Source organism: Mya arenaria, chromosome 16, assembly GCF_026914265.1.
Source record: "Mya arenaria isolate MELC-2E11 chromosome 16, ASM2691426v1".
Classification (NCBI taxonomy): domain Eukaryota; kingdom Metazoa; phylum Mollusca; class Bivalvia; order Myida; family Myidae; genus Mya; species Mya arenaria.
The window spans coordinates 25638149-25654947 of record NC_069137.1 but is presented as its reverse complement, the minus strand read 5'-3'; the positions used below and the strand labels follow the sequence as shown (position 1 = coordinate 25654947).

Sequence of the window (16799 nt, the reverse complement as noted above, 5' to 3'; positions counted from 1 at the left end):
TGAAAGGATTCAGTTGTAAAGGTAAGGTTTTTTGCAATAAGAAAACATATTCTTCGCAACAAACTATTTTCTTTTCATTTAATACAACGCATATGTTTTGACACCTTTCAATCCCACCTACGTATTCCTATAATGTTAAAACATACATGTAATATGTTGCGTGAACAATATGTTGTTTGTTTTTTTAGATGTCCAGGTCTTAGTTTACTTGTGCAACTTCCCCAAAGGCGTTTCAAAATTATTCGTTACTATCATCCCTTACAAAACGGTAACGTCTGATCTACTATTACCGAAAATATGCATTTTTAACGACGATGTAGGTCATATTCAAATGATATGATGAAGTTTAATTCAATGTCCATTTAATTCTAGCCCCCGTTAGACCGGAATTCGAACCAGTGATGGAGACACTGAAAAAGGTTGAGTCGCCCATTTGCAGCATTGATGTTCCCTCAGGTAGGCAAATACTAATGGCATATGTACATGTTATGTGTATGATACGTGTATGTATGCGTTGGCAGGAGATATATAGGTCTCTACGGTAGCTTTTAAATGAAGTTAATATTTTTAAACAATTATATACCTACACATGTAAGACATACAACCCCCTTTTATAGTAAAACTTTCAAATTGGCTAAACCAGAGCTAAAGTTTCGATATCACTCCATTTACTTTTCACTCATCACTATTTCCACTTGGTTTTTAAATGATCAATAGTCGAATGGGTTCATGAATCATAATTACTGTCCAAATGGTCCGATATATGACATTACTGAACGATACCATTCAATTCGTAAACGTTTGTGAGAATTAATCCAGTCAATCTTTATTCTGATCTACTCATATCCGGTACTGCTACATTGAAGTTCACTAACGTATTGATTCTAATTTTGATACCCTGCATTAGAAAAACGCTTTAAAGTTTATGCAATCTGGTTAACGTAAATTGCCAATATGTTTAAAAACATGTAAATTATGGTAATTGAAAAGCCTTCTACCAGTTTAACATGCATTGCACTTCTAAAAGCAATTGTAAGTAGGATGTAGATTTCTCAATTTGCGTCTCAATATATAAGTTAATACGTACCTTGCTCTTCTGACCTCGAAAGTTGTTCCTTAATGTGCAACTTTGACATCCAAACGGCTTATAATAGGTGTTTCCAATCTCGCTACCTGTTCTTTAATGTTTTAGGATGGGACGTTGAAAAAGGCGATCCTAATGGTCTTCAACCCGAACTACTTATCTCACTAACTGCTCCTAAACAATGTGCTCGCCTGTTCAAAGGAAAGCATCACTACCTTGGCGGAAGATTTGTCCCTCGTACCTTGGAACAAAAATACAAGCTGAACCTGCCGCCTTACCCTGGCACTGACTGTGTGGTGGAATTAAAGGTATGGTTGTGTTTAAATGTCCATCCAATCTGATAATTAAGGTATGTTGGAGTTATATTGCCGATCCAGTCTAATAATTAAGGTATGTTGGAGTTATATTGCCGATCCAATCTGATAATTAAGGTATGTTGGAGTTATATTGCCGATCCAATCTGATAATTAAGGTATGTTGGAGTTATATTGCCGATCCAATCTGATAATTAAGGTATGTTGGAGTTATATTGCCCATCCAATCTGGTAATTAAGGTATGTTGGAGTTATATTGCCCATCCAATCTGATAATTTAGGTATATTGGAGTTATATTGCCCATCCAGTTTGATAATGAAGGTATGTTGGAGTTATATTGCCTATCCAATCTGATAATTTAGGTATATTGGAGTTATATTGCCCATCCAGTCTGATAATGAAGGTATGTTGGAGTTATATTGCCTATCCAATCTAGTAATTCAATCTGGCATGTTAAATCACCTTGCCCTGTGACCACATGTCATTTTGGTGTTATTTCAAAGAGAAGTGCCTGTTGATGAATGATTGATACAAGTTTGTTAAAAAATCTCAATAAATATGTTGCCCATTGTTTTGAATGTGATTTGTTCCCTTTTTATAACTGAAATATAATGAGAAATTAGTTTTTAAATTTCAAGGTCATCACATCTTGATGTATGTATATATATATAATTTTCTATCTAAAATTTATAATTTTTTTGCGCACCATGCATCCATTATTCGCATATCTGGGTAACAGTTAAAGCATCTTTAAGAAAAGTGAGACCTAGGATAAGTCTCCAAATAGTATGCATCATAATGTTTTTAACTGTTGACGGCGCATAAGACGCAGGCGTTTTATCTGCTGATGTAGTCAATCATCTAAATTGTTTCTAAACAAATTGTTGAACTAATGCAGATCGATGTGGCAAAGTGCCTTTTGCACATTTTAATTATTTTTTTTGGTTTGTCTCTTCAACAGGATACACAAGAGGACGGGACCGCATAGCGGCTTCTGTCAAACGGGGAACGTTCGTCGATTTTAGTGTGTGCGTTTCTAATTTGCTGATTGTGTACTTCCCATTTATGTTGAATAGTGTGTTATTTGGTATATGTTATATTCAAATAAGGATGACCTGATCCATTCATACATGCCAACAAGTTAAATAAGAAATTAATTAAAGATTAATAGTTCACTGCATGATAATACCTGATAGCTAACTTACTTGCTATTTATAACATTTTTTAGTTAATTCCTCACCTGTTTTCGACATTATTATGACAATAAATAGTCATATGTAATATGTTGAGTTATCAATTGATCGTGTTCTTGTTTCCTGCGCAGAACTTGAGGCATACCTGTGTACGGGCCATGTTTTCGTCTTGCGTGGTCGTGGTCTGGCAGGAAGGCAATTGGTACATATCAAATTAAATAGCTGAAGAGTCAGCAATCGGCCATACAAGAACTCGAACCGTGTGGGGCTCAAATCTCCAACCTTCTGCTCCGTGCAAAGAAGCCCAAACCAATAGGAGATATATTTTAACTTGTAATCCCAAACTTATATCTGAAATAACATGACACACAAAAAACCTGTTATGTGATATATATATATATAGATATATAATGTATGTATATATATTAACAAACCCTACCATTAAATTGTTTTTTTTTATTGTCACTTTTACACAAATCTCGAATTATTGAGTAGATATTTAGATGTTTAGACTTTTTATAGAGTGTAGATTTTATGTAAGAATTCAATCGGCAATACGCCCATGTGTACACAATCAATAAAATACGCAAATGTTTATAACATAGTCAATGGTCACTCAATCTTCCAACCATACAGTTACAATTTGGTTAACAATCACAATTCCATAGAACAACATAAATAGCGGGAGGAATAACTAAATATCATCGGTTATAACTATAGTAGGCACTTCTCAACTCGAAAGCTTTCAAAACAAACATAGATAATTTTCTATTTACATAAGGATTTTTATAGGTGAATCATTCTATAAATTTATGCATATAAGGTCTTGCATCATAAAATGTATCCATGTAAGCTTTTCGTATATCAGTATACAAGTTACATTCAAGAACAATATGATATTTATCTTCCTGTGAATCACATAAATGACATTTCCTTTCCGAATAAGGTATAAGAGCTGGTTTATGCCATCTTCCAGCCTCTACCTGTAATCTGTGTGCAGACATTCTTAATGTTGACAATGCAATTCTATACTTATTAAGTACTTGTTTTGCAATTTTAACCGCTGTATTTTCTGGAACAGTTTCAATGAGAGAAATATTATGTTCCTGAAATTATCCATTTCCTATTTATCAAATTATTTAGTTGATTTAAAATAGGAAGCGTTGTGTGAAAGGTAGCACTCAACAAATGGCTTGATTCGGGATCAGAAAACGATAAGCTGGATATGGGAAAGGAAATTAGAATGTTGATCATAAATACACATATTAGGTAGATATGTGTCATAACATATGCTAAAGGCGCAAAATATACAAAAGTTTTCCTAAAACAAGATAATTTTACCTGGATAGAGGAAACAAAATAGGAGGGATCAGAAATGGGTATTCTGGATATGGAAAGGTAATAAGAATGCTTATCATAAATGAACATGTTAGTTAGGTATTTTTGATTAATTTGTTAAAGGCGCGGAACAAAACGTTTCTCGTTGAATAACAAAAGAACACTTGTACAAAGGAACTTAATACATGGACCCAGGAAATTCATACGTGGTATACATGTTGGTCATGAGCAGTTAATGAACCCAATGCTTAACTTTGTTCGTGTTCAGTCCAAAAGTACAAATTTCATGTCCATCATTGATTATTACTATCCTAAGGCCACACAATGGGGGAGACAGACGCCATTTTAAAAAAAAGCAACCTCTAGTTCATTTCCATTTTGTTGTTTTGACAAAACCTCACAGGAATGTTCCTTTGGTGGTCCTTTACCAAAATTGCTCAAATGGTTCAGGTCCATTGCACAATATGGCCGCCAGAGCTAAAAATAGCAAAATCTTTAAACGACATCTCCTCTGAAACGGTTCGGCAGATTTTGATGAAACTTGACAGTAACGTTCCTTGGGTGGTCCTTTATTAAAATTGCTCAAATGGTTCTGGTCCATTGCACAATATGGCCGCCACAGCTAAAAATAGCAAAAATCTTTAAACGACATCTCTAAAACGGATAGGCAGATTTTGATGAAACTTGACAGAATTGTTCCTTGGGTGGTCCTTAACCAAAATTGCTCAAATGGTTCCGGTCCGCTTCACAACATGGCTGCCAGGGCAAAAAAAATAGAAAAACCTTTAAAGAACATCTTCTCAGAAACCGATGATCAGATTTTGATGAAACTTAACAGAAATGTTCCTTGGATGGTCCTTTATCAAATTTGCTTCAATGGTTTCGGTCCACTGCACAAGATGGCCCCCAGAGGTAAAAATAGAAAAACCTTTAAACGACTTCTCCTCAGAAACCGATGATCGTATTGCAATGAAACTTGACAGAAATGTTACTTGGGTAGTCCTTAACCAAAATAGCCCAAACAGTTTTGGTCTGCTGCACAACATGGCAGCCAGAGCTAAAAATAGGAAAAACCTTTACACCACTTCTCCTCAGAAACCGATGATCAGATTTTGATGAAACTTGACAGAAATGTTCCTTGGGTGGTCATTAACCAAAATTTGTTAAATGGTTCCAGTCCACTGCACACCATGGCTGCCAGAGCTAAAAAATAAAAAAAAACTTTATACGACTTGTCGTCGAAACCGATGACCTTTTTTCGATAAAACTTGACAGAAATGTTTGTTTGGTGCTCCTTTACTCAAATTGCCCAAATCATTTCGGTCCACTGCACAACATGGCAGCCAGAGCTATTAAAGTAAATTTTTTTTTTAAATAACTTCTCCTCAAAAATTGATGATTGTATTTCTATGAAACTTGACGAAAATGTTCGTTAGGTGGTCTTTGCTTGAACCTTTTGGCCAGTGGAGCACAGGCACTGATGTGCCTCTTGTTTCGGATTTGTTTCAAAATTGCTTTTTCAATGCCTTAGTCTTGTAACAAAGAATCAATTGCAGGAACTATTATGTTTGGGCAATACATCAATTGGCTGTCAACACTATTTCTAAAATGAAGAAATTCCAGTTATTAAATGCAAGGAACGGAGATATTAAAACACGGAATATAAATTGAATAATTTCAAGGAAAAAGCAGCTTTTAGACAGAAAATGCTCTCTTTGAAAGCTATAAGATTTAAATAGCTCGTACAAACGCAACAAATACAGGTTTATTATCCAGTATCCACGGGCGTAAAGGGGAAACGTTTAAGATTTTGACTTTTTCCCCTTTCCTCTGAGTTTGGTAGGACCAAAATTTGGCAAAAAACATTCTGGTGGCCATTTTTGATATTTTACTAATGAATCTGTGAATGCAATTCATTACTTTATTTTGATATAACAAATGATATAGATATTTCGGTACGAAAAATTCAGGATTTATTCCGTACTCTTTTTATGTATAGATCTAGGTCAATTTCTAAGGGATATACATATGACGAAAAGTGCCAAACATCGTGCTCCTGCTGCTATACTTAACAATTTCATAGTTCACATTTATTGCGGAAAAATATATTGGTTGCGGACATTACGAGGGAATAATAGTATGTTTACAACGTGGTAATGGCATGTTCGACACCATCATCGTCAACCACGGAACCTAATTCCACTATACTTCATAAACACCGTGGGACAATTGATTGACAAAATCTCGTTTTAATAAATATGCATAAGCCAGGGAAGTCAACTCTACTTCCAATAAATTTACAAATAAATGTTTTTCAAAAACCCTGGAGTGGCATTAGCCTCGATGGCTTAAGGGTCTTGACTGCTGACAAAAGTTATTGTTCTGAGAAGGCGGAACCGGTTCAATCCAGCAATCGCAAATTATATTTCAACGGAAAAAATCTGGTACATTGCGTAACCAATGCAATTGCTTCATTAACTATACATGTTAGCGAGATTTATTTATATTGTCCAAAGTACAAAACGATAGCTTAGAAGTGTAACATATGGGATATTTGTTTATGTGCAATTAATGTGGGCAGATATGTGTCTGCATACTCCATTTTTTACGCCTTGGTCTTGTGCCTCGGAGCATGACTATTGATAAATATCAGGCGATTTGGTTTTTTGTCCCTGTAGTTTTCATTGTATGCTTTAGTAAAATGCAAGTTGTTTATTGGGTACGCAATATTATTTATCCTATTTACAAAACATATTTACATTCAGTGTCGTCTGGATTGATTCCAATTGATAAATATTTGATCTGTTCAGATGCCAGTTTCCGGAACAAACTATCATTACCAATTTTATGCGAATTTGACATTATAGGGAATATAAAAAAACATAGTCCACTTTGAACAATAAACAACTCTAATTGTTATTTCTTGTGAATCAAATTTGCCGAATGCATCACTTAAAGAATTATCTAGGTTTTCTAATGAAACATGCATTGTGTTTTAGAGTGTAGTTTTCAATATTGATTAAGCAGAATATCAAGTTCTTCCTCCAGGGATTCTTGTTCTTGTTTTTAGGACATAAGTAACACTCTTCGTTGAAACAGATTACACTATCATACATATATTATACTTTTTTACATCATCAATTGCAAAAACCGTTGTAAGAATTGTACGCATAATTCCATGACTATTGTTTTTACATTATATATATCTCGATTAAGGTGTTAAATACATGTGTGACTGTCCTACTTACTCAGTTAATAAATTTTAATGATACGATTTGTTAACCTTTAGGTACAAATTGATGTATTGTTCGGCATTGATCTTATAATTAATGTATGACATTCATGTTTCTTTATGTTTTCGTATAACATTTTAATACGTACCCTTTTGAAATAACAAAAATTTATGCTTACGTTTTCATTCTAAGCATTTATGTGTGTGTGCGTGTGTATGTTCTTTCAGAAGGCCACATTGTAAATAAGTCGTGTGTTATGTTTGTTTATAATATGATGTCTATGTCTTAATGTGTTACCTTCTTTAAATAAAGTTATTATTATTATTATTATTATCATGTTGTACCAGATTGCAACTGTATTTTGTAGAATAATTGTTGAGAATGCGAGGGTGATTTGTGCCTTTTATTTCATGTGTTTATTATCATTTGCACTTATGTCCGAAAACATTTTCTCTCCTTTTGCAGTTTGCCTAATGGATACAAATTAAGACTGGGAAACATGTTTAAGTATATTGACGCACTTAAATTTTGTAATTTGGTTTAAAACAATAAGAATAATGCTTTATTTGCATAACAAAACGTCGTTTTTGATCTGATTGTTTTTCTACATTAATTGTATACTTAAGTTCACTAGGCATATATTACAAGACCCATATTTGGAACTAAATGTAATCCAATATGTCCGTATATTTAATAGAGCAACATTGATTGTGTTTAATCAAATGTTAGTTAATAGAGCTTTTTTCAACAAGACAACTGTTACGATCTCAACAATTAGCCACATTTTGGATAGCTTCAAATATTTGTCCAATGCCTTATGTTTCTGTTTCTTTTCATAGTAACACTCGGAAACAAACCAACTGGCGGTCATACATGATACCTTTCACTTATGGCCAAGTAAATGCTCATTCATTTTAGGGAGCCTTTATCCCCATGTTCGATATATCAAACAAGGATGATAAGCAAATGATTAGGTGAATGTGGGACGGGTTCTGCGTTTTTTCATTTGTATATGTTTTGCCCAATGCAGGGGTGGAACCAGGAATTGACTTTAGAGGAGGTGTAGTGTAGGGGCACAACCTTTTGATACTCACCCTTCCTTCAAACCTTAAATGGAAATAGTTGATATTGACAGGGATTTTAGGGTACTGCCACGAAGACATTTTAACATCATTTAGGCCGAAACGGTTAATTTTGAGCGTATTTTATAACATTTTATTTCTCCGATGTTGAACTTGGACTATTTTAGGAGCTGGACCCGCTTGTGCAATACAACAGGGATGCACGCCTGGTTCATATACTGATTCAGCTCGCGTTTATGACCAACAGTCCTCCGTTTCCGGAATTCAAGAGGGAATGAATATATTTTTTACGGTTTTTACGAACGAGATTATGGAACTTATGTCATTTGTTGCCTGATGTTGCCGACATGCAAACATTTTTGCTCGTGTTCCTATGAGAAATATGTGTCCACAAGAACCACTGTGAGTCTTTGTGTCAGTTAGGCTTTCATCTTTGACTGGGACTTGCTCGTGTTTTTGAAACACGGTTTTCACGGTAATACATCTGATGATATTTATTATAATTATTTTACTCTTTGTAACCGAAATTGCAGAAAGAAGTACTAATGGGAAGTGGGATATTGGAAGCAAGCCAAAGCCGGTACAGTCATGAAAAAGATTGAAAACGGACAACAGAATCGCTTGCCCACGCGAACTCTTAAATAAACTAAGGAATAATCCTTTAATAACCATAAAGCCTTATGTTGAAAAGCATAACTACAGCTACTTAATACTACAGCAACTTAAAATGCTGGAGTTCAAAGACAATATATGAGCAGATATCACCAAAAAATTACTGATTTTAGGACCAAAAACTGTCAATCTGTGAGAGTGCAGCTTAAACGTTACATTAAGGGAGTTTTGTTGGGAATAAACTAGTTTTGGTTTTATATTGCTTTGACAAACTGTGTATTTGTTGCGTAAATTTCAAATAAAATGTGGAGGCGGTTTCGTCGATTCATTTTGTTGAAAAAACTGGCCCATTTTAAAACAAATATGGAAGATCCAACACGTGTGTTAAAAGACCATTTAGTTGAAACAGGCAAACGACCATCTACGGTATCATTGTTTTGAATATATATAGAAACAAAGGCTTCATGCAGAAGCTCCATCATGTTATTGAAACTGTACAAAAAAGCTAGCCAGTGTTTCTTAAAGCAAAACTTTCAAAACACGTTTCCTAACAACCGACATTCTTAAAACCGAAACTGAAACTTGTTAACCTTTTACGTACTTTATTATTCAGGATTGTTGAGATAAGAGTAATGTTTTTGCACGTAAACTGGTTTAAACCCCCAGTAAATTTACATTTTACTGACCGTTCCAAGGCGGTACCTAACAATCCTTGATAAACATACCTAGTTTTTTTATATAGTATATATGCACTGTGTTGTTTTGTGGAGTTTTGTGCTGTTCAATAACATGTTCTTCATGTTTCTTGTTTGTGATATTTTGTTTTTGTGTTCTATGTATTAGGCTTTTACCCTGTGCCATTAAACGGGGTTTATGTTTAAACGTTTGGCTACTGAGCTTGGTACTGTAGTTTTTCACATAAGTATCAACAAAACCGATTGGAATATTTGGAAATCCATTTATAATTGGACTAACCTGGAAGGACATGACTAGCATTGTATAGTTTGACTTACAGTGCAGGATTGGATTAGCGTCATTGCATGTTCCCGGAGAATCGTTTTATTTCTATTACAATAGGAGTGTTTTGAATATGTTTCCTCGAGGAATTTTGGTTCCCTTCTTAATACATTATTGACCGTTATAGGTTCATGCTCACAGATTGACAGTTTTGACATTATTTTAGGTTGTCACAGAATCAGCTGATTTTGGTATCTCTGACTACAATTCAGTAAAATAAGATGACTCATACCAGAGCAGAATTCAATTGTGTGGGAATCTGGCAAAAATGTAATGTTTCTTAACGCTTTATTGACGCTAATAGCCAATTTACGAACGTAAATATGAAACACAGCTATATTTTTTTTTGATAATTGTATCACTGGTTTCCAGATATTTACACAAAAATTGCCTTATTCCAAGACAAAAACAAAATTGTTAAAACGATCAATCTGTGTGGATGCAGCTTTAATACATCAATAACCGTTAAAGGTTCAACATTAGGTCGCATGCGTTTTATCACATTGGCAATGTATTTCGTTGATTAAAGCTTTCGAGATCCGAGGGTGATATATGCATTTCTTGTTTCTACTTGTTTTCTCTGTTATTTGCATGTAAGACGGAACAAATTTGTTTTCTTTGCAGCAGCTTTGATCGTGTTTATCAATACTACAATGAAAAATTCAGGGACAAGCCTAGAACTCGAAAATTAAGAAATAATCCCTGTTTATGGGCACAAAGGCAAGGGTCCAAATGACCATGACTATAGACACAAACATATGAACATCACAGAACACCAAAAATAAACCTACACCACATACACGATTACAAATACCACAAATAAACCTAACCCTGATTAAAAAAACACAAAACATTTGACTAAATAATTTTCGAAACAAATTTGTTTTCTTGGCAGCAGCATTGATTGTGTTTATTCAAATGTTAGAATAAATATTTTCTGTCTGGATTTCTTTCAAAACAAATTTAATCAACCCGTTTGTGTATTTTGTAACAGGTTTTCTTTACATTGTTTATCTTATGGTTCGTTCTCAAAATTTATGTTCACAACGTTTCGATGATCGGAAATATTTCATGGAATGACTTGTAGCGACATGGGTATGATAAACGCAGATGTAGATAAACATTCCATAGGATAGTCATATAGAATACGAAATAAATGTATTCGGAAGATCGTAATTAGATAATGACAGCCAAAGGGCATATTTATTTGTATCAATCTTAGCTTCTCAGAATTACTGTCTGCGTAATCAATCAATTCCTTAGTAAATATGGATTTTTGAAGCCAACCAAGAAAAAACAGCCTCTATTCGTTGCAGTCATGCAGTTTATGACCATTAGGGAAGTGGTTTTTACCTCTCAACAAATGAAATAGTTGCATATTACAATCGTAGACTCTCAGAATTACCGTCTGCATAAATAATTACTTTTTTGTTTTATGGTGAGGGCAGCCATGAACGTAGCATTACGTTGGTGCAGTCATGCAGTTGATGACCACTTGGAAAGTGGTTGTAACCCCTCAACAAATACTGCCGTACCTCGCTTGTAAAATGATTGGTGATCCATGTTATAATACTTGTGAAATCGGCCACAATAACTACTTATATTTTCGAAAAAATATACGTGTTGATATTCCAACTACAATTAAACGCATTACACATGTTTTTACTGACAAACATAATTCAATTACAAAGCCGTTAACGTAAATTTGTCCATTGATCTTATTAATTGCCTCATTTCAGAATTACACGGAATCATGACGGTGAGGCCAAAACTATTTCGCTTTGATGACATTCTGTAGTGTTATTAAGTCCCAAAGTATGTTTTGTTCCATACTGCATACTTGTTTTTATGTTCTCAGTTATTTCCCATGTTTTGTGATAAAGAGTTATAAGCAGTTTTATCAAATCAAGTGAAATGAGATGTGACGATGATGTATATTTTTGTTGTTTCCTGTATTTTGTTTTTTTCTGATAACAAATATTAAAAACGACATTGTTCATGTTAAGACTACTTACAACCACATTTTCTAAGTTACATGTTTTTGATATTAAATTTTGTGAGTTTTATAACATTCCGGTAGTGCAAAAGTCGACGTGAATTTTACATTTGTTTTTAATTTTCTTTTGTGTTTAAATCAAGTCATTTTAGGCTAAAAGTCTTTCACAACGTTCGAAAGGGTCAATACTATTTCTGTAAGAACTTCAATTTGATGCTAAGAATAATGTTGCCAAAGCCCGATCTAAGTAATCAGAACATGACAGCCCCATGACATATATGGAAATTAGACTTCTATTCTGAGCAGAATCGTCTGCGTAATCAAAACGGGTTTATAGACAGACAAACAGACAAAGCAAATTATATGATATCTTTTATGCAGTTAGGGGCAATGATTAGTTTACTAACTAAGACTCAATGTGTCTATACCTCTTACTAAGTCGGCGGATAAAGCCGAACAGTGTTATTTTTATGTTTGAATGACAATCAATTACGTCAGAGTCGCTTAATTTAAAACTGGTGCCTATTTAACTGCATTCGTTATAGAAAAAAACCTCACTTATAAACCTCATTTCACATCAATTTTCCGAATGAACGAATCATTTCAAGCCAGGCTTATGTGTTAAACAATTTATAAGAAGTTGTTGGAACGTAAAGATTTTCACAATTAGAATTGAAAAATAAATACTGATACTATAAGCGATGTAAAGATTTTATTTTTCTCCTACCAAAAATATTGAAAGCCTTTTATTGCTCTTCTTCTAATGCGATTGAACGCCTTTTATTGCTATATTTACACATATTATTGAACGCCTGTTAGTGCCATAATTAAAAATGCAACTGAACACTCTTATTCCTATTATTACAAATGCTATTGCCCACTTTTTATTACTATAATTACAAATGCTATTGAACGCCTTTTGAGGATTTATTTACCTTCCCCCTATTTCAGTATATACATGAAGTGATCAATTTATAGACAAATACGCAAGATTAGGATTATTTAGCGAATACACGACACAGGCTGAACAATACCTTATTTATGCAAAAGGTCGTTTTCGTCTGGGTGTTTGATTCTTTTATTTTCCCAAATATACCATCGCAATCATAATACTATTTTTATATTCCCTTTAAACATAAGGTTGGCATAAATGGCAATGACATAACTTACAACAAGCATACCCTGCCCCAGTAATACCTTGTTACAAATTGTATATGATTCAAGTTTCCTAAGTAAAGCTACATCTTTAATTAACATGAAGTTTTCGTGCCATGATAACCAACGGTCTCAAGTCCACGTCGAGATTCAAACACAGAAAAGCCATTTTATTAAATATAAAAGATTAATCTTAATTCCATTTTTTACAAAAATAAATGCGAATAATGGTAAAATGAAGATCTGCAGTGTTGCCACTTGAGTCTGAACTCGGAGACTGTTCGTAATCATGACCCATGATATCACAATATGATTGTAAGGTAGACTGTTGGTGAAAAGAGGGAAATTCAACACAACTTTGAACCTTAAGACCGCTTTGAAATGCGTTTTCTATTTCCGTGACATTCAATTATCAATATCATATTTGATGCTCACGCAGGACAAGAGAAGGAATATTATATCCATTGATATAGTATATTGGCGACCTTAAAACGCCGCCTTGCAGTCCCGCCTCTAAATACTTGAATTAGAAGACGAAAGCATTAAACATAAATCTTAGTTGTTCCAGACAAAACTGAAACGTTTAACTTTTATACACTTGCTCTTTAACCGATGCGAAATAGAATTGTTTCATTATTTCATTAACCAATTTCTCAATATCACAAAACAAAATATAACATCAAGGACTGTAGTTTTGAAAAAAACAAAACACAACGTTATGAACATTTTTCAAATGCGATATGTCGACTTGCAGGTATCAATTGTTTAATTTTTAATTAGTCACGATTTTTTTTATTTGAATAAAAGATGAAGAACTACTGGGAAAATTAGTAATGAGCGAATATGTACTTAAACAAATGGCATCAAAATGGTTTTACAAGTTTAAGCTCCATTGTAATTGTATTCATTTGCCAATTGTTAAGTCCCCTTAAGGCCGTTACATGGTACATCTTAAATATAAGGCTATGGGGCTTTCCCTAATGTTTTCATTATTTTTTTATACATTATTTTGATTTAAATGCCTAATACAGTTTAAGCTTGTTGGATATGTACATTGTAATCTGAATTGTGTAACGCGAATGCTGTAAAACGTCCCTGGCAGCAAATGTTATTATTTCAAACTAGTAATTCAACCCAAATTTCATAGCTCGTAAATAAATGATGACACAGCTGGATCAATATCAGATTGCTTGTTTAAGCTGGCAGTTTTAATTGCGCTTTAATCTGTTTATCCTGATGGATACACTATTTATTTCAAGGGTATCTATTTGTAAGCGAAAGTTTCCATTACTAGATGACAAGGAAATGCTGTAAATCAACTCCCGCATAATTATGAAAGTGTAACTCTTCATAGTGTCTGCTTTGTATTCGAAGAAATATAACGTATTTTTTACCAATGACAAGTTAGTATTGGCATTCACAATGTATTTCCAAACACTGTAATCGTACACAATATTAGAGTCAGTAACTCACAAGTCATCTAAACATTGTAAACGTAAACTTTTCTAGAGTCAGGAGCTCTCTTACCCTCTAAACTATGTTACCGCACACCATTTTAGAGTCAGTAGCTCCCTTACCCTCTAAACTATGTTACCGCACACCATTTTAGAGTCAGGAGCTCTCTTACCCTCTAAACTATGTTACCGCACACCATTTTAGAGTCAGTAGCTCCCTTACCGTCTTAACGTTGTAATCGTACACCTTTATAGAGTCAGGAGTTCTCTAGTCCTCTTAACATGTTTTTACCGTACGTACACTATTCTATAGTCAGGAACTCTTTCGCCCTCTAAACATTGTAATCGTTCACTTTTCTAGAGTCAGTAGCTCCCTGACCCTCCTAACGTTGTAATCGTACACCTTTATAGAGTCAGGAGATCTCTAGTCCTCTTAACATGTCTTTACCGTACGTACACTATTCTATAGTCAGGAACTCTTTCGCCCTCTAAACATTGTAATCGTTCACTTTTCTAGAGTCAGTAGCTCCCTGACCCTCCTAACGTTGTAATTGTACACTTCTCTAGAGTCAGGAGTTCTCTAGTCCTCTTAACGTGTTTTTACCGTACGTACACTATTCTATAGTCAGGAACTCTTTCGCCCTCTAAACATTGTAATCGTTCACTTTTCTAGAGTCAGTAGCTCCCTGACCCTCCTAACGTTGTAATTGTACACTTCTCTAGAGTCAGGAGATCTCTAGTCCTCTAAACATGTTCTTATCGTACATTATTCTATAGTCAGTAGCTGTCTAGCCTTCTCGCCATTGTCATCGTACACTATTCCAGAGGCAGGATATCTCTAGCCCTCTAAACATTTTCTTACAGTACATCATTCCAGAGTCAGTAGCCCTCTAGCCGTCTCAGCATTGTAATCATTCACTATTCTAGAGTCAGTAGCCCTCTCAACATTGTCATCGTACACCATTCTAGAGGCAGGAGATCTTTAGCCCTCTTAACATTGTAACCGTACACTATTCTAGAGACAGCAGCCCTCTAGCCCTCTAAACATTGTAATCGTACAATATTTTAGAGTCAGTAGCTCTCTAGCCCTCTAAATATTGTAATCGTACACTATTCTAAAGTCAGTAGCTCTCTAGCCCTCTTAACATTGTACTCGTACAATATTCTAAAATCAGGAGCTCGCTAGCCCTTTAAATATTGTAATCGTACACTATTCTAGCATCAGGAGCTCGATAGCTCTCTAAACATTGTAATCGTACACTATTCAGCTGCCAGGAGCTGTCTAGCCCTCGTAACATTGTTATCGTTCACCATTCTTAAGTCAGGAGCCCTCTAGCCATTTCTAAACATTGCAAATTGTACCACTGTTCTGGAGTCAGTAGCGTTCTAGCTCTCTATATCACAGCCATGCCTCGAAAGCCCTAGTCAGTCGTTATGACAGTTAAAATGACAACTGATTTATTTCTTAGAATCTACCGCTCGATATAACCTTACTCTGTATTGTCACCACCATATCAAATAGAAAAGGAAGTAACTTCTCATTGTTTCAACCTGATTAAATGATTGTGTTTCCATGCTTTCAAATATGCAACAATGAATCAATTCAAACAGGCATTGTATCACGGCCATACATCAAATTTGTTGACTGCTGATATTGAGACAATCTGTCAGAGACATCATGTATTATGCTGCATTGCTCGTATTTCACCAAAGGCTCCATATTGTTTGCAAATGATGAGGCACTTGTTTTTATCCTATGGTGTTCTTGTAACAAATGGATTATAAACTCCTCGCTTAATTCCCATTTTCTTCCATTTTTCATACATGTTCTAACGATGCTATATAATAAAACAACGTGTTCGCTTATGGCAAATAATTCATACACGGAAACCAATAGAGGACATTAAACGAGTGTGGTGATGAGAGTAAATGCAACTGTCCTGACGTAGTTATCCTGTATGCCGAACATGCGAAAACCACCAATACTCTATTTTGGGAATTTGTTTTAGACATTTTTTTGTCATTTAATGTTTCGCAAACTTTTATTTCAAGTAATACTCGTATGTAAAATCATGTATAACAAACATTAATTTTAAGTGATAAATCTTTAACTTCTTACTAAATTATGCATTTATGGAAATATTAATTACTGATAACAAGATTGTAATTGTGTATTGAATAGCTGAAACTGCACAAATAGTAAATTATTGATGGGCTGTAAAAGATTAACGGTGATAAAGTATCGTCATAAGATAGAAATACCGTGTTTTATACACTTGTCTTTCGAATTACACACGGTATCATTCATAGGAACCATTGT

The 16799-nt window shown here is 34.4% G+C and overlaps 1 protein-coding gene across 2 annotated transcripts in view; it reads left to right on the top strand.

Moving 5' to 3' along the window:
* The window catches only part of LOC128222586 (NAD(P)H-hydrate epimerase-like), a 61132-nt gene extending 56736 nt beyond the window's left edge, over positions 1–4396 (top strand). The window contains exons 6-9 of one of the 2 annotated variants that reach the window (XM_052931673.1): positions 373–456; positions 1193–1392; positions 2361–2427; positions 2724–4396. In XM_052931673.1, coding sequence (XP_052787633.1) covers positions 373–456; positions 1193–1392; positions 2361–2387 — 311 coding nt within the window. In that variant the 3' untranslated portion in view covers positions 2388–2427; positions 2724–4396. Of the gene's footprint in view, positions 1–372; positions 457–1192; positions 1393–2360; positions 2682–2723 lie in introns of those variants that run through there. The other variant, XM_052931672.1, reaches the window with a different exon arrangement.
* Positions 4397–16799: the final 12403 nt, after the last annotated feature.